The sequence below is a fragment of the Balaenoptera borealis genome (assembly GCF_965194805.1).
Source record: "Balaenoptera borealis genome assembly, chromosome: 10".
Lineage (NCBI taxonomy): Eukaryota > Metazoa > Chordata > Mammalia > Artiodactyla > Balaenopteridae > Balaenoptera > Balaenoptera borealis.
The window spans coordinates 57186965-57205540 of record NC_138874.1 but is presented as its reverse complement, the minus strand read 5'-3'; the positions used below and the strand labels follow the sequence as shown (position 1 = coordinate 57205540).

General features: G+C 46.7%; 1 protein-coding gene across 2 annotated transcripts in view; it reads left to right on the top strand.

The window, feature by feature from the left end:
• The first annotated feature begins 13801 nt into the window (after positions 1-13801).
• PSAP (prosaposin) overlaps positions 13802-18576 on the top strand; it is a 32308-nt gene continuing 27533 nt past the window's right edge. For both annotated transcript variants that reach the window (XM_082407242.1, XM_082407241.1), the window contains exon 1: positions 13802-13959. In XM_082407242.1, the coding sequence (XP_082263368.1) occupies positions 13920-13959 (40 nt within the window). In that variant the 5' untranslated portion in view covers positions 13802-13919. The remainder of the gene's footprint in view (positions 13960-18576) is intronic.

The following is an 18576-nucleotide window of genomic DNA, read 5'->3' as shown; positions in this document are numbered from 1 at the left end:
TTTCCCAGGCTGTGTGCTACTATCTCTGGGGACTGAGGTTTGGCAGGACAGGAACTTCAGCTTCTTATGTCCCATCAGGTGTGGAACCCCATGCTCAGTGGGTCCTTAACACCTGTGTTGATTGACCCTCTAACCCACCGTGAAGCTCAGGATGCTAGGTGGGTGGTGTGACCAGATGACTCTGAAAAGTATTCTAGTCAGGATGATAGATTAGATGGTGCTTCCACTGTAGGCTGTGGGACCCACCCACACCTCACCTTTGAAGGCTCCCAGAAGGCCAGAATCCAGCGCCGTCCCAAATGGGGAAGGGCAATTGAGGGAGGAGTGCCAGATCCACTGACTCATGGGGCACCCAGCCCCCAACACGCCTGTGGGCTCTGACCTCCTGCAAATTAAGCCTTTTCTTACCAGCTGCTCCTGGCCAAGGACGAGGGCGGCTCATGTCTTTCTCAGCCCTGTAGAGGCCTAGTCCCTGTCACTTCCAGAATCAAGTTTGATAACCAGTCCTCCTCTTTCCTTGGGCAGGGTTCCTTATGCCTTACAGATTAAGTGAACTTCCAAATTGATGTATTTAGCAGATTATTTCTAGGGCAAAGAGGCCAAAGCTGTAGAAAAAGCATTGTCCAGGGAGTCTGGAAACTTGGGATTAGCCCCAGCTCTTGCTTTTCTCTGGGTGACCTTGGAGGAATTTCTTGTTTCTGGGTCTCAGTTTCTCTTTCTGCAAAAGGAAACTTTTGGCCTAGGGAGCTCTTTGAGGGACTGAAAATTCTATCTTAACTGGTGTTGGTACCTCAGGGTCAGGGTCTCAGCCCTATACTGCAGGGGCCCACTGTGGCCTTTGCTCTTGGCCTGAGGCCAGGAACCAAGGAGGAAGGGAGTTTTGATTGTCACTCATTTTCTGAAAGTGATGACATTTGGTTTGGAGACTTTGGTCCCATATCTGTGGCTCAGCATATGACCCCAGGCCTTCTCAGCCAGCCAGGTGGTTCTGTGGAGGGCTGAGCCTGTGGCTGGGCTTCCCACCGGAGCATGTGACCAGGCAGCTGAGGGCTCTGGCTGGCAGTGAACTTCCTCAAGGCTGTGACTCCAGGTTGGGGTGGAAGAGGGCCCATGAGGGTGAGTGCTGGTCACAGCTCCTTCTGGGCCCCGCTACCTAAGGCCTTGCTTAAGGTGAATGAAGGTCCTCTCCCTTTTTACTGTCCTCAGGTGATAAGGTTTTCAGAAAGCCCTAGAGGGGAAACAACTTTTCCCTCCTTCTTTGTGCTTTCCTGAATTTTCTTAATTGTAGGCAGTGAACGTACGTGCTTTGGTAATCAGGAAAAAAAAAGCCTGTTATTATTATTTTTTTAATTTTTAAAATTATTTTTTAAAATTAATCTTTATTGGAGTACAGTTGCTTTACAAGCCTGTTACTATTTTTAAATGCCATTCCTAAAGCTATCAGCAGCCTTTCCCCTCACTCCTCCCAGGGTCAGAGAGAGCCATCAGAAACACACACACCCCTGGAGCACGGGGCTTCTGAGCCACTGTGTCACCATGGGGACGAGAGCTGGATGGGGCCTGATAGCCTGTGCCCCAGCCTCTCACCGTCCCGTCGGTGATGGGGACAACACAGCTGGAGAGGCGTGGCGCCTTGCCCAAGGTTCTGCAGCTGTTGCGATGAGTGGGCAACAGGAACCAGGTCTCCTGACTCTTATCAGGGCCCTCTCTGTGGGGCACAACCTCCTGGACCACGGAAAGCTCTTTGGGGAAGTAGAAGGCAGGCTCTCACCATCTTGAGTCAGAAGGTCGTCAGACATTCTCTTAGCACCTGCCGGCCAGGCTGTGCTTGAGGGTGTGGGCGGTTGTGGGAGCCCCTGAGGGTTGAGGGCAGACCAGAGGAAGCAAGAGCTCCAGCCCACAGCCAGCAGAGCAGGCTCGCAGGCCGCTGGGCGGGGAGGGTTGGGGGCAGTGGGCCGGGGATCATCACTGCCACTCCAGCCATCGCAGGCCCCCAGGGTGAGGTGCCCATGGTGATGCGGCTGTAGGGGGGTTATGCTTGGGGGGACTGTGGCTTTAGGTCCTGGGAGAATCCAAAATTGTGGAGCAGATATAGGCCCACAGAGGGGGTAGGTGTGGGGCGGATTGGAGAACAACTGTCCCCTGGGACATGCAGCCTCTGGGGCAGTTTCCCTACTTTCTTTGTCCACTTGAGGAAAACTTCTCCTTCTGCTCTTAATAAGTGAGAAGGAAGCAAAACCCTCCCACCACCCCTCACCTATAACACCCTCTTGCTCAGGGTTCCTGTTTATGCAGTGCCAACTAACACATGCCGGGCCTGTGTTGGGCTCTTTGAATACCTTGATCTCATCCAATTCTCACAGCAGTCCTATGATAGGTAGGTGCGGCGTTCTCCCCATTTTCTGGATGAGGACACGGAGGCTTGGTAACTTGCCCAGGATTTCACAGTTGGTACAGCAGGTGACAGAGCTGAGATGTGGACCCTGGCGTCTCTTCCCTGGACATTTTAGGGCCTAGATTAAGTCTTTCTTTCTTCCTTCCTTCCTTTCTTCCTTCCTTCCTTCCTCCCTCCCTCCCCCTCCCTCCCTTCCTTCCGAAAGTATTTTCTGAAAATATTTTTTAAAAAACAGCTTTATTAAAATATAATTCACATATCATACGATTTACATATTTACAGTGTATAATACCCTGGCTTTTAGTTCAATCACAGAGTTGTGCAACCATCACCACAATCAACTTTAAAACAATTTTAGAACATCATTAACCCCCAAAAGAAACCCTGTACTCCTTAGCTGTCACCCCCAATTTTCCCATCCCCTTTAGCCTCTGGCAACCGCTCATCTCTATGGGTTTGCCTATTTTGGACATTCCATATAAATGAAACCATGCAATATGTGGCCTTTTGTGACTGGCTTCTTTCACTTAGAGTAATGTTTTCAGAGTTGACCCATGTTGTAGCAAGTGTCTGTATTTCATTCCTTTTTATCATTGAATAATATTGCATTTTATGGAGATACCACATTTTGTTTATCCATTCATCAGGTAATGGACATTTGGGTTGTTTCATTTTGGGGCCATTATGAATAATCCTGCTCTGAATATTCACGTACAAGTTTTTGTGTTTTTGCGTGGACATTTTGTATATACCTAGGATCATACGATAACTGTATTTTTAACCTTTTGAGAGACTGCCAGACTATTTTCCACAATGGCTGCACCATTTTACATTTCCACCAGCATTGTAAGAGGGTTCCAATTTCTCAACATCCTCATCAACACTTGTTATTATCTGTCTTTTTGATAATAGCCATCCTAGTGTGTATGAAGGGGTATCTCGTTGTCGTTTTGATTTCCACTTCCTTCATGACTAATGATGTTGAGCCTCTTTTCTAATAATTAATGATATTGGCCATTTCTTTTTAAAATAGTTTTAATCATCTTTATTTTTTTTAAATGGGTTATGCCTTTACATGGTTTCTAAATGAATTCTAAAGGCTGTTTGGTAAGAAGTTTCCCTTCCACCTGCCCTAAATTCTTCCAGAGATATTCTATGGAAATATGATAAAATATGTACCAATGTTCTTCTTTTAAACACAAATGGAGCATATTAAACAACTTTTCTGTGCCTTGACTTTCTACTTTATATCATTACATATTTCAGCGTTGCTCTATAAGAGCCACCGGAGGTCCCAGTGTGTCTGCAGGGTCACAACCCTTTAATTTACCTCTGGAGCAAATCAGGCAGAATCTGGGAGGGCTTTTAAGGTCTGGTCTCTGTGGCAGGGTGTTTTTGTTTGTCTGTTGTGTTTTGTTTTAAATTAATAGACTTTATTTTTTAGGGCAGTTGTAGATTTACAGAAAATTGAACAACTAACAGAGTTCTCAAATGCTCCTTCTTTCCCCTCCCCAGTTTCCCCTATTACAACCATCTTGCATTGTTGTACATTTGTTACAATTAATGAACCAATATTGATGTGCTATTATTAACTAAAGTCCATAGTTTACATCAGGGTCCACTCCTGGTGTTACAGTTTTGACAAATGCATAATGTCATGTATCCACCATTTCAGTATCACACAGAATAGTTTCAAATCCCCTGTGTTCCATCTATTCATCCCCTCACCCCTTCCCCACCCCAGGCCACAACTTATCTTTTTACTGTTTCTCTAGTTTTGTGTGACAGGGTTTGGAAGGGCAGGCCTGCCCTCTTTGCGGGTGGTGCTGCCAGCTCCAGGGAGGGGCTGGAGGCCACTCGAAGGCTAGGGACAGGGGTCTGTTGAGAACTGTCAAATGACAAAACTAAAACAATTTAGTCATGTTTGATGTCCTTTATTCAAGGGAAAAACGATCCATGGATTAGGGAGATACAATACCTCACAAGCAGGGGAGCACTCTTCCTGAGGGATCTGAGACAAGAGGGAGTTTTATAGAGCATTAGAAGAGGCGATTTGGGAACAGGACAAGATTGGCTAGGAGGTCAGGGATTTCCTTATAATAAGGCTGGTGGGTCCTATTTTCTAGGGTCAGGTGAGCTAGCTAAGCTGAATTGGAGGATTGTGATTGGTGTGTGGTAAGTTTCCTTGACAGGTGTTTCCTGTAAGTAAGTAAGTAAAGCTGACTTCAGTGTAGGTTTGTGAAGTGGCCGGGGCAGTCTCTATTTTGCGTGTCTCGATATACACGTGAACTTCACCAGAATTGACCCTGTTGTGCCCTAGGAGAACCTACAAAGGAGTCAGGTGCTGCATGGGTCTCCTGGGCAAAGGATTTGGGCCATGAGGGGCATACCTTCCTAATCCCCCATGGAGAGGAGGGGAGAAGAGATCCCTCAGAAATCGGCAGCCATAGTCTCCTCTCAGAAAAGGGGGTGTTCACCCATCTGCATCCCCACCCAGACTGCCACCTCCTGAGGACAGGAAGACATCTCTGCCCTTGTATACCCGGTGTCTGGCCCAGGGCTGGCCAGGAATACGCGTTAGTTGAATTTGGGGCTGAATGGGCAAGTCTGACCTTGAAACAGGCTTCTGCTTCCCAGGGTCACAACGATCCCTTCTGTGGGCTCAGCTTTTTTCAGTTGGTTTTATAGGGTGTGACAATTTTGATGAAATTACTGCGGTCCAAGGGTCTTAGTCCACCCCACCCAGTGAGAAGTTTAATGTTTTCAGGGCCCACAGTTAATGAGGCTCACAAACTCACAAGTTCAGTACGAAAGCTAGACCAACAGTCTTTACTGCAAGGAATAGCCCTGTCACCTGAACAGAATTATCTGCCCAGACAAGCAGCATTCTCCCACCGCGATCAGGCCCGTCAGGCGAGTTACAGAGCCTGTTCTGGGCATGTGGAACCTGAACATGGAAAGGTGGTTGTATGATGGCATCAGGCCCTGATGGCCCCCATGCCTCGGGCACTAAGGTAAGTGTCCCAGCCGTGTCACCCCTGGGCAATTCTGGGCATTCTCAATGAAGGCTGTGTGGCATAGGCCTCGGCCCCAAACTGTCTTGGGCTTGAATCCTGTTTTGCCAGGATCAGGGATATCCTAGGTAAGTCAGCCTCCCGAGACTCAGTTTCTCTATCTATAAAATGGGCATAATCCTTGATTTAAAGATTTGAGTCCATGTATGTAAAGTGATCAGGAGAGAGCCTGGCATACAACAGGCAATCAGTTAATGCCAGTTGTGGTTGTGGTTGTTGTTGCTGTTGGATAATGCCAGTTTGCCTTTTTGATTCTTCTCTTCCACCTCTAAATTTCAAGTTCATTAGGAAGCTTCATTTGTTAAAGATATGCTAATGTAGTCAGTTTGGTTAGAGCCCAGTTCTTGCTTTCCTTTCAGGCTCAGGAACTAACTATTCAGTCTAATCTCATCTTTATTATTGTTCACCCTCCAAGCTTGGCCCAGAGCAAGGGTGCTCTAGAAGTCAGAGGAAGAGAAACTTGCCTGAGGCTGGAGGGAGGGATCAGGGAGGCTTCCCAGGAGGGAAAGGGCAGGTGCTTGGGACAGAGATTAAACTGCTAAACCAGGAGGACTGGTCCCAGTTCTGTTCTCTACTGGCCTTGTGATGTGTTCTGTCCCTTCCCCTCTTTGGGTTTACTGCAGTTCTCATTCTGACATTCACAGATGGACAGCGGAGGTCTGAGAATCTCCTGAAACCAGTGCAGAATGTTGTGTCTGAGCACATTTTGGCAGAGTGTCCCCAGCTTTCAGCAGATTCTCAAAAGGGCTTTGACCTCACAGACTGGCAGACTTCCTCGCTGTGACTCAGCTGCTTCCCATGGGCTCCGCTGCCCACAGCTGACTCACCAACACGAGCTCTTAGCAGCCCCCGGGGCCAGCTCCCCACAGAGCACCTGATTGGCTCAGCCAGGCATAGTCCACTGTGACTACACCTGGGAGCAGAGCTCTGGGGCCAGGCCACATCGTGCGGGTGGCCAGCTTCCAGAACAGACAGGCTGCCTGACACTGTGCTCGTCCCCAGCCCAGAAGGTGGCCGGGCCCAAGGTACCAACTGGGACCTGTGCACCAGGAGCCCCAAGGGAGCCGTGGACCTGGTGGGGCGCTCTGGCTTCCCTGGAGGGGGTGAGATAACATCAGGCCTCATGTGTGGCTTTTCTATTAGCCTGTGTCTTTCAATTCAGTGTCCACAGTCTTTGGTACAGGATTTGGCATATATAATACTAGGTGCTCAATAAAAGTATTGCTGAAAATAACCAGACAGCTACTTGAGCAGTGAGTAAAGTACAGTAGGGACAAGAGGGAGCCTTGACCATCTCCTAAAACATTGAAAAGGCTTCCCTCTGGGAGTATCATTTTAACTGGGTTTTGAAGGTTGAACAAAAGCTCACCAGGGAAAGAGGTAGAAAAGGGAATTTGAGGTGGGGAAGTGGGTATTTACAGGGCACACAGATGTGAAAACACACAGGTTATTCAGACAACCATAGAGGGTGTGGGGCAGAGTGGCTGGGACCATGAGATGGAGGGGTAAGGCTGGGAGTTCAAGGGAACAGATTGCAGTGTTGCGTTAGGGCCAAGGCCTTGTGTTCTGAGCAGAAATGTCAGAGAAGAAGGAGGACAACTCAGAGCAGAGGTGTTAGAGTGGTGCTGTGCACCCCCAGATCTCCCTGTCAAGACCAAGGAACTGTTAAACACTGGACAGTAGGTCCCAAATGGAGTCACCTATGTTAAGTCCCATGGCCCCAGACTGAGAATTATAGTGTTGGCTCTCCCAGAAATGGATTCTTAAACCAGTCATTCAGGAATTACCTAGTCAGGACTTCCCTGTTGGCTCAGTGGTTAAGAATCTGCCTGTCAATGCAGGGGACACAGGTTGGAGCCCCGGTCTGGGAAGATCCCATGTGGCGCGGAGCAACTAAGCCCGTGTGCCACAACTACTGAGCCCACGTGCCACAACTACTGAAGCCCGTGTGCCTAGAGCCCGTGCTTCACAACAAGGGAAGCCACCGCAATGAGAAGCCTGCATACCGCAATGAAGAATAGTCCCCGCTCACCGCAACTAGAGAAAGCTTGCATGCAGCAATGAAGACCCAACGCCAAATAAAAAAAAAATTAATTAAAAAAAAAAAAAGAATTACCTAGTCAGCAATCAGCATTAGTTAGGTCCTCTGGCTGACATCTGACATCTGTCTGACCCATGACATACCTTAAAGGAAAGTGACCTTGCCATTACCAAGCTGCATGTCTTGGCCTAGTTTTTTTGTTCCTTCTCCCTTCTGTCCATAAAAGTGTTTCATTTTGTACAGCTCCTCAGAGCTCTGTTCTATCTGCCAGATTGGATGCTGCCTGATTCATGAATTGTTTGTTTTTGGCCGCGTGGCATGTGGAATCCTAGTTTCCCAACCAGGGATCGAACCGCGCTCCCTGCATTGGAAGCACAGCGTCTTAACCACCTGACCGCCAGCGAAGCCCCCATGAATTGTTGAGTAGAGCCAATAAGATCTTAAAAATTTACTCAGCTGAATTTTGTTTTTTAACAGAACTCTTTTCCCTGCTGCCTGGAGGGCAGCCTGCTGAGGACTCACAGCTGTGCCCTTGTCCTGGTCAGCTTGGGCTGCCATAGTAAAACACCATAGACTAGGGGGCTTAAACAACAGACATTTATTTTCTCACAGTTCTGGAGGCTGGAAATCTAAGATCAAAGTTTCTGCTGATTTGCTTTTTGGTGAGGGCTCTCTTCCTGGCTTGCAGATGGCTGCCTTCTCGATATGTCCTCACATGGCCTTTCCTGGGTGTGTGCAGTTGGGGTTGGGGGGCGGGGTGCAGGGAGAGAGCAAGCTCTCTGGTGTCTCTTTTTATAAGGACATTAATCCTATGAGATCAGGGGTCCACCCTTAATTACTTCCTTAGGGGCCTCACCTCCAAATATAGTCACAGGGGGGATTAAGCTTCAATGTATGAATTTTGGAGCAGGATACAAATGTTTAGTCCATACTAGCCCCCATTCAGGAATTGCCCTCAGCCAAAGGGAGCCCTTGGCCCAAGGTTATGCCCCTCCCCTGGGGCACTATTATGTTGCCTCAACTGAGGACAATTTGGCAGGGCCACCCCTGCAGCATGGGGTGGGCTGAGGCCTCAGTGGCAACTTTACTGCAGTTTAATTTCCCCCTCTGCCCTATCTTGCTGCCCTCACTGCCTCACAGGTGTGATCCTGCGAGCATGCGCTAAAAACTCCTGCCCACACATCTCAGTCTCAGAGCATGTTTCCCAGAGAACCTCACCACTTGACAGGTGGCAAATATGTGTCAATCCAAGAGCCAACTTTGATCAGTTGGTCCTAGCAGCTGGAGTACTGAGTTGAGGAGGCTTTGAAGTCATGTTCTAGTAGTGATGGGTGAGGAAGTGGGCATGGGGACTTCTGTGCTGGGTGTCCAGCATCCTGCAGAGTGGTGCTGTGTCATGGATACCAAGTGGGAGAGTAGTAGGAAGGAGGAGCAGATCAACAGTATAAGAGGCTAAAGGGAATGAGAAGGTGCTGGTGGACGTTCCAAGTAGGAATGTACTATTTACTTTCAAAAAGCCATTCAGTGGAGCTGTGGGCTGGGCTAGGGTTAGTCTGGAGGGAGAGTAGTAAATATGGTGAGTGTAGGTGACTGTTTCAAGGAGCAGGGCAGTGAAGGGAAGGTACGAGAAAGTAGCTGAAGGGAAAGTCAGGGGTGAGAAGATTTCTTTTAGGATAGGAGAGCCTTGTGTGTATTTATAATCTGAGGGGGAAGAGTCAGCGGTGAGGGGGGAGACTGAAGATATGAAAAAGGAAAGGACAATGGATGGAGCAAAGTGCTAGAGGGATGATAATAAAAATATTTAACAACTGGTAAGGCATGGGGAACGAACAAAAAGAATGGACACACCTAAAACTAATATAATATTGTAAATCAACTATACTCTAATTTTTAAAAAAGGAAAAATATATTAAAAATAAAAAGAATGGACAGAATATCAATTCTGCCCTAGAGGTCACAGGAGCTGATCAACAAGAGCACAGGAGGGTTTAGCAGCTACAGTTTGGCCTCATAAAGAGAAGAAAAGGCATTTCCTCCTCAGAGATGGAAGGGAAGAGGTAAAATAGGAAATGAACATGAAGAAGACAAAGATGAGGTCGGGGCTTGAGCATTGTTGAGAAGATCTGGAAAGTAACAAAAACTCAAGATAATGAAACCTTAAACAAGATATGGCTGTGTTTGCATAAATAGTCTGGAGGTGGACAATATAGGGCAAATAAAATCATCAGGGATCCAGGTTCTTATCTTGTTGCTTTGTCATCCTTAACAAGGCTCCTACCTCATGGCCCAGAATGGATGCTTGAGCTCCTGCCATTATGTCTGCAATCCAGCATAAAGAAGAAAAGAGTTTGCAGCCTTAGATGACGTTTAGCTGGTACAAGTCAGTAGTGTTGTTCAGCAGTAAAATTATTGAACTACTTCTGTACCACCTGCTGGTAAATAGCTGCTGATTCCCTGGTGCCCATCCCCCTGCTTACTCATCCCCTGGGACCACCCACCCCTCCAAGACAACAACTTGGCTCAGTTGGGACCTTCCAGGACATTCCCCCAACACTATGGTCAGTGTCCTGGCGGTACCATTTGTTAAATATTTGCATGGGCTGTGTCTCTTCCTTTTAAGAGCAGTACCTTAAAGTCACAAAATGGGCACTTGTTCTTTTATTTCATTGGCCAGAATGAAGTCCTGTGGCTGCAAGGCAGGTTGTGAAATGTAGTCCTTTTTCTGGGTGGCTATGTACGCAGCCAGAAATAGAGGGTTTGATTACTAATTACGAAGATCAAGGGAAAAGAGGTGAAGGATATTAGGAGATAGTAGGAGACTCGGCCACCTGGGAGGGCCAAATACGTGCCAAGTAGCACAGAGGGCTTTGTGAGCCTAGCTGGGATGATTGATTTCTCCAGCAGCCCTGGGCTGCTGGGAAGAGAGGAAAAGACAGCAGAGGCCAGGAATTGGCAGGTGAGTGACTAAAGTTTGATGGGGAGAGTGGTCCTTGGGAGGGGCTTACTAGAGCGGTTGCCTGAGGGGTCAGACTAGGCAGAAAGGCAAATGCAGGCAGGAGAGACTGGAGGCTGGAGGTCTTGATGAGGGAGATGCTGGCAGGAGAGGAACCTGAGCTTCCTTCTCTGAGACGCAGTGTGTGTGTGTTATGGGGGGAGGGGGTGCTTCCAGGGTGGTACCAGGGTGGCTGTTGGGGGAGCCAGAGTGGAGCTTTGGGGCCAGGCGTGTGGGCTGGGCCTTCACAGTGGAGGCCTCTGTTCCATCAGCTGTCTTGGCCGAGTGCTCTTTCAGTTGCACAATAGAAACAGTAACAGATGGAAGCCCTCTGGGGCCAGAAGGGGAATTATTCATCTGACAGGTGGGAGTCTCACAAGATCTCAGGCACTGGAAGTGGGGCCTCGTGAGGAACTGGGACCCAGAACTGGAAAGTCATCAAGAACCCCGCCAGGATCTCCAGTATGGCTCACATTTCCGAGGAAAAATATCTTTGCAGTTCCCTGAAAACTTGAGCTCATAGTAGGGAGGAAAAGAAGGGGATCTTCTTATCTTTTAAAAAGTTTCCTATAATTTTTTCTTTAAAAAGTATGAAGTAAAACGTGGACATTGCAATGAGTGAAATAATGCAATGACGGGTAAACCCAAAGTCAGAAGACTCTTCCCACTTCCAATTCTTTGTTCCTCTTCTGAAAATCCTGCCACTTCTGAGAGAGAAGGGCACCTTGCTGCTTCTGCCTCATGCTTCAGAGCTGCTTCAAGTAACGTTGTTTTGTCCCGGCCCATTTCCTTAACTAGCCCATCATTGTTCAGCATTTGAAATCTTTCCAGTTTCCACTGTTACAAAGGGCTATTCTGTGAACACTTTGGATAAAGTTCTTCTTAGCTCTGGATTATTTCTTTGGGGAGGTATATAGCTAGGAATGGTATTATAGGGTCAAAGGGTCCAAATAGATTCATAGCTCTTGTTGCCTACATACAGATGGTTTGGAAGGTATTTTTTTTTTTTTTTTTTTTGGAAGGTATTTTAAGAGGATTGAAGCATCTACTGACTTGGTAAAAAATTATAATAACCCACTTACTGCTTTTATATTCTTTATTAAAATTCTGTCCTTACAGGGAAGGGGGTGGATGAAGGAACATATTACTCTTGTGTTGCAGGTGTGCAAATAAAAGGCAGCAAAAGTTCATCTCAAAAACACGGACATATCCCTCTAGTTGGGGGGGAGGGTATTAAAAAGAGTCGTGGTGGGTTCAGGCTCTGTCGTTAAGTAGCTCTGAGAGCTCAGTTACTCCAGCCAAGTGAGAGCCTGTGATCTGAAGGTCTCCAAGTTTCCTTTTGGCTTGGGGTCTTGTAACCTCTGCATGGGATGCTTTGCCTCCTTCATCGGCTAGGAGCTGGGAACCAGGCTGTGTCCTAGAACCCCACCTCCCTTGCATTTATCTGGCTGTTGGGGTAATCTGCCCCATTCGGTGCCTGGACTTAGGAAGCCTGCAGATGGGGCAACCATGCAGCCTCCGTTTTGCCATTGAGGCCAACCAGTGAGGCATCCAGTTTAGACCAAATCTTGTCCCAACTTTACTCAGCTCTTTCACATCACCTGCTGCGGTACACACTTCCCCGTCCAGCTCCCCAGTGGGAAGTAAGAGCCTCGCTGTGTGGGTGGTGGTGGAGGAGCTGAGCCAAAGGTGCTGAGACCTCTGTCTGTGGGCTGTTCCTCAGGGAAGATTATAGATTGTCACAGACAGATGAGACCCTGGGTTTGCCCCTCCCTGGTCAGGTGTAACCTTGGATAAATGTCCCTCCCATTCCAGGCCTCAATTTCCCAATTGGTACAATGATGGAATGGGACTAAATGACCTTTAAGGGCCTGCCCTAAAAGTCTGAGGTTTCCTTCCTTTCCTTCCCTTCAGCTTGTAGGTACTTGGTCCTTGGGGGACAGCGAGGTTGGGGTCACCCCTCTGCTCAGAACCAGAGGGTCAACCACAGGTAGAAGGCAAGTGGTTTTGTGGGCCACCAGGCCTTTCTTATTCTGGAGTAAGATGCAGATTGATGGCTAGACAGGGTGGGGCAGCTTCTTTCTCCATAAAGGCTCCTGGCTGATTTTTAGCCTGATTCTCAAATTCGGGCTTCACTCTTTGTTCCCTTCTCCAAAGGCTCAGGCACTTTCTATCCTCCCCCATCTTGCTTCTCAATCCCTTTCCTCCACTCCCTCCAACTCTGGGACAAACCATGATAGGGCCTTGGGAGTGTTTGTATATTTTGGGAAGGGGAAAATTTCCCTTCCCTTCTTTGGTTCTTTTTGGTTGGTCAAACAATTAAAATGATATAACACAGATTAACAGGAGAAAATAAAATTTAATTTCATATGTGCAGGAACCCCACAAACATGAGAGGGTCAGAGACAGAGAGGTAAAATGAGATATATACACCATGCTGAGCTAAGAAATGGGATAGGGACCTGGGGCTTCCAAGGACAGGAGGGTCATCCCCAGGTAGATAAGAAGAGCAGATTTTTTGGTAATTAGGTGTTTGCCCTGCCATATAGATGGGGTCACTTAGATAAAATTTGTTCCTGGTAATAACACCTTTTCTGGGAAAAATCCCCAATTTAAATTCTTCTAGGTAGTTAAGGGAGAGGCAGTAATTTCTCTTGAGCCCGCAGGCTCTCCATTGCCTTTAGCGCAAAAGAATCCACATGCCAAAGTACCACATCTCAGAGACCTGTTCTGAAACCCTACATATCTAATATTGAAAAACCTGTCTGTGAGTCATGGGGAGAAGGGATTGTGGATATGAAATGTTAAGAGGGAAAGTCAGGACCCAGAATGAAGTTACACGCAGGCCCAGCCACGAAAATACTATGAACGTCATTTAAGAGACAGCGTGGGTCAAGTGGTGAGTTTGAGTTTTGACTGTGAGAGCTTAGAAAAAGTAGATAACCTTTCTGAGTACGGATTCTCAACTGAAAAATGGTACTAATAATAGAAAATGGTACTTCATAGAAAAAAGGTGAGGCTTGAAAGATATTTATATATATATTTATATATATATATATATATATATATATATATATATATATATATATATATATATATATATATATATATATAAAATCCCTAACGTTGACTTCTTCATTTATGTATTCTTTGATGACCTCTCCATTCCCTTCCGTCTCCTTATCCTCCTCCCATGCTCCTTCAATCCTCTCGGCCTCCACATTCCTCCCTCCTCCCAGCCTTCCTTTTGCGCAGGCGCCCTGTGCGGCGCTGAGTCAGGCTGCGGGGAGAATTCGGGCCGCCTGGCCAGGACAGAGCTTGCGCCTGCGCGGTGGGCGGCTTTGGGGCGGGGCAGGTTTATATTCGCTGAGGATCAGCTGACGCTCTGCATTGCAGACTGCGGAGTCAGGAGGCGCCATGTACTCCCTCTTGGTTCTGGCCAGCCTCCTTGGCGCGGGTAAGCCCTGGGACCCCCAGCCTGGGAAAGGGGATCCCGCAGGACGCAGCCCGCTAGTCCCGGAGCGGGCTGTACCGGGCCTCGCCCTTTCGCTCCCCATAGAGATTAGTGAGGGGCGCGCTCTGCGCAGGCGCGTGCGCAAAGCCGGGTACCTGCTGGGCGGCGGAGGGGCTGCTGGAGGCGGGAGGCGGTTGGGAGCTTGGCTGCCTAGGGGCTGGGGTCGGGCGTGCATCCGAGGCGGGCGGGGCCGGGGAAGTAGCGTCTCCCTCACGGCCTGAGTTGGCGGACTGGGGCTCCCTTAAGCTGCCGGTCCAGCTCTCGGGGTGGGCCTGTAGGGTGACCCCTACTGCAGCTGTGTCGTGCTTGTGCTGGACGCACGTCATGGAGATGGACTGGAGCCCCAACTTCTGGACAGACTTTGGCCCTTGGCCTCACTTGCCCCAGTTTTTAAGAGTATTGAAGTTGCAGAAAGCACATAAATATATCTTCTGTATTAATGTTTATCTTTGCATATATATTTACTCTTGATCCTACATCTTGAAGATAATATGGGGTTTTTGTTGTCCTGATGAATTTGCAGTGGAGCCCTCATTTCATCTTGCACGGCCATTGGCTGGTTTTGGCAGTGGCCTTTATTTTTGGGAAAATCTAAGTACCTGAGAAGTTGTTGTACGTAGGAGTATTCTTACACCCACCAATTGTCCTGAAATAGTACTGATGGTTGTTAAAATCATCGTAGGTTATGTAGGCAATGCTTGGGAACCAGCTGTACTGCCTTCCTGCAATTAGAAGGGGGTCCCGTGCCCTTCCCATGTCATCGAGACCAACCCTCCACCCTCAACTCTTGCCTTCATATTCTTAACCTCATCTAAATCGTCATGGTAAAGGGAAAGGAGTGAGGTTGACAGACTTGGAGCCAGATTTTAATTTAAATACACAGAGGATCCCAAATCTGGATGTTTTCAGATAATAGCCCACTGAGGACAATAAACCTGATCTTCAGGCCCATCCTCAATTTCGGTTTCTAGTTAACTGTAATCTAAGGGCTAGCTTCCATTCTAACTCATGCAGCAATCCAAATTTTAATAGACAGTAATGCAATGGATGACAGAGTTGATGGGAATCAAATAAGATATTTATAAGTGAGATAGATTTAAGGTGTTTAAACCAAGCTCCTAAACTTAAACCAAGCTCCTAAACTTGCTTTACTTGTGGATTATGAAAGGCAGTCAACTTATAAAGAAAGATTTTTGGTTTTATAGTCACCAAAGGAACTTTTTCTTGCTGGGGTTGATACTGCTTTTATTCCATAGTCAGTATGATAAACTAATGCTAGTCTCTAAATTTTCTATACTGATTGAAAACGATTTTTTTGTTTTTCAGTATCAAACTGTTCTTACTGGCAGTGAGTCACTCCTCATGAGACCCTTAAGAGTTCTGAATCACTCAACCCACACGAAAAGGACTTAATTGTTTGTTTGGAAGTGTAAAATCCTCCTCTGGTATATATGGGAGTACGGCTAACCAGACTGTTAAGTTAGACTAGATACCCTTTCCCCTGAACACTTGGGTAAATAGGAGTGTGTAATAATGGCCTTGTTCTAATCTTGCTGCCCAGGCTTTAGGATTATGCCAAGGTCATGCTCTGAACACAATGTATGAATGCCTGCTTGCCTTGACAGCTCTGGCCCCAGTGTAGCTTTTTGGAAATGTATTCCTAAAATTTTTAATATTGATAGTGAGCTTGTTCACGAAGGTGCCTAGTGACGGCAGCCATCATCTGCTTCCTGAGAGCTTAGAACTTGCCGTTCCAGTGTGGCACCAGAGAGTGTCATCCTGAATCTGGAGAGGCTTTATGCTTTGTGTTTTAATGATGTCCTGGTGGTAGAGACTTTTGCTCTTGAGTTGTTTTCCTACTCATCCAGGTGCCCCTCCTTTTTCTCCACCTGGAAAAGAAATGGCAGTGATGGTATACTGAGAGAACTGGAGAGTATCTCCTCTAACCTCTTAGGAGTGAAGACACTGAGGCCCCCCAGAAATGACTCCCCCAAGTCGTAGGCCATTTACTGGGGAAGTCAGAATCAGAACCCAGGACTCCTGACTGCTTGCTCTTTTTCCTTCCATCAACACCAGGTGCTTATTAACTTTACAAACTTATTGGGCTGTAATTTACATACAGAAAAACATGCACATTTTAAGTGTACAAATTGAGGTATTACTGCAGAGTGAACAAGCCCACTGTAAGCAGCCCCCAAGGTAAAGGAGTAGCGTCCAGAAGCCCCTGTGCCTCCCCATCCACTACCCTATCTAACTGGCCCCAAAGGAAACCGCTTCGTTAGCTTCTAGCACTGTAAATGTAAAAACCTAACTACTATTTTTGAGCTTTTTGTAAATGGGATCATATAGTAAGGACATACTGTTGGGTGATTCCTTTAGTGGAAAAAGGCAGGCCCAGTGTTAATGAGGTGGCAAGTATAAAACAAGTGGCTTGGTGCCTGGGATATGGTACATATTCCCTGAAACTTAGCTGCCCCTGTTAGTGCCGCTTGTGTAGAGGCTAACCAGCTGAATGTTGTTTACCCGCCACTGAGGCAGGTAGCTCTCTAAGGATGCTAGAATGTATTATGTACAAATATATATATTCATTTGATAGCTTATTTTTATTAAGATGCAAGACATGAACTTATAGCACAGCCTGCTGAATGTCAACAACTCCAGTTCTCACCTGCCAGGAATTTGGATAATTCCCCTGTTTATCAATTTTTAGTCAATAATCAACTTTACTCTGAAAATAACAAGGATTTGGTAAGTGGTTTAATTGCATTTAACAAGGTGTATCCAATACCTCCTACGATAGTTGAAGCGTATTAGATCAGGTGGTCTGGATTTTTCTAGATGGGGAAGGAGAACTTGCTCCTCCATTTTCTTGGGCTCTGAAGCTGGAATGGCTGGGCTGTGGCTTAACGGGATAGGGATGAGGAAGGGCGACAGGGTGTTGCTGGCGGGGGGAAAGCACCTAATAAGGCATGGGAAGCTCTCAAGGCCCAGACCATGCCACTTGGGCAAGTGTGCACTGCAGCTTCCGGAAGCAGTCTTCTAGCATAGGCATTCTAGGTCACTCTAAGCCTTGCTTCCGGCACCAGTTATTTGGTTCTGCCTCCTGGAAGGAGGATCTGGATTTTCCTGCCCTGCCTGTTTTGTTTTTTGTTTTTGTTTTTTTAAATCATTTTAAAACTTATGGTAAATACAGTGATTGGGATGAACAGTTTGACTGTTGGCGAAAGCACTCATTGCTTTACTTTTGTTCCTTGAAGTTCCAGAAAATAACCTCAATTATGGCCTTGGGTAATGGCCTGTGCACTGAAAAATAACCTGTCAAAATTCCATGTTTTCTTGTGAAGTTTATTATTCTTTATGATGGGAGTGAGATGATACTGTAGAATAGAAGTTTAACTTTATCACATCACTGACTGACCTTGGGCAATTTTCTTAAACTGTGCTTCCTCATCTGTACAGTGAGATTAATAATGTAGTGATGTAGTGATACTTTTATAACTTACTGTATGACAAGGCTTAGGTAAATAAGTACTATAGGGTTTGTTGTTAAACCACAAAAAAACAATAGCATGTTTGTTAATGTCCTTGTCCCACCAGCACAAGGACAAAATCAGTCTCTGCCCTTGATTTTGTGATGTCTCCTGCCTTCTTTCATTTCATTGGATGTTGTAAATTTAACAACAAACAAAACTAAATTGACTTGTAAATATGTTACGTTGGACATAATTACCAGATCAGAAAACAAACTAGGGTAGGTCGTCAGCCATCAGGAGGGAGGTGGGAAAGAATTTGGCTAGGCAGCCAAACTCTTGGTTTATACATCAGTCTTTAACAGAACAGCCCAACAGATCAGGGCTGGTTCCTGGTAACCTGACTACTCAGGTTCTAGGCTGGTTGTCCCTAACCATGGTACCTGGGGTAAGTCTGTTCTCCACCCCCCGCCCCAGTCTGGTTTCCCCATCCCTCAGTGGAGGTGAACTGTTCAGATAATAACTGCACACGGTAAACAAGTTCCATCAGTGTAATAGTGCATAGAGTAAAAAGTATGTTTCCCTCCCACCACTGTCCCCTGGGCCTTTCCCAGAGGCAGCCTGGTACCGGCTCCTTTAGGAGCCTTCCGGAGCTACCTATAGGTGGCTGTGTGTATGATTTCCCCTTCTGGTTTTCTTTTTAACACAAACACATATTACACTGTTTCGCTCCTTGCTCTTTTTTAAAATTGTGGAACATTCTAGACATCTGGAAAAGTGGAAGAGTAATGATAATGAACACCTATGTCTATAACACTCTAGTTAAGATATAGAACAACCCGCCTCCTTCCATAGATAACCACCTTCCTGGCCTTGGTGTTTATCATTCCCCTGCAGGTCTGGCTTTATACTTTCATACATATATGTGTAATCTTCAGCGGTATGTGTAGTATTGTTTTGGATTTTTTTTTTTTTTTTTTTTTTTTACCTTTTTGGCCGCACTGCACGGCATTGCGGAACTTCCCCGCCAGGGGTTGAACCCCTGCCCCCTGTGGTGGAAGCGACAGTCTTAACCACTAGACCACCAGGG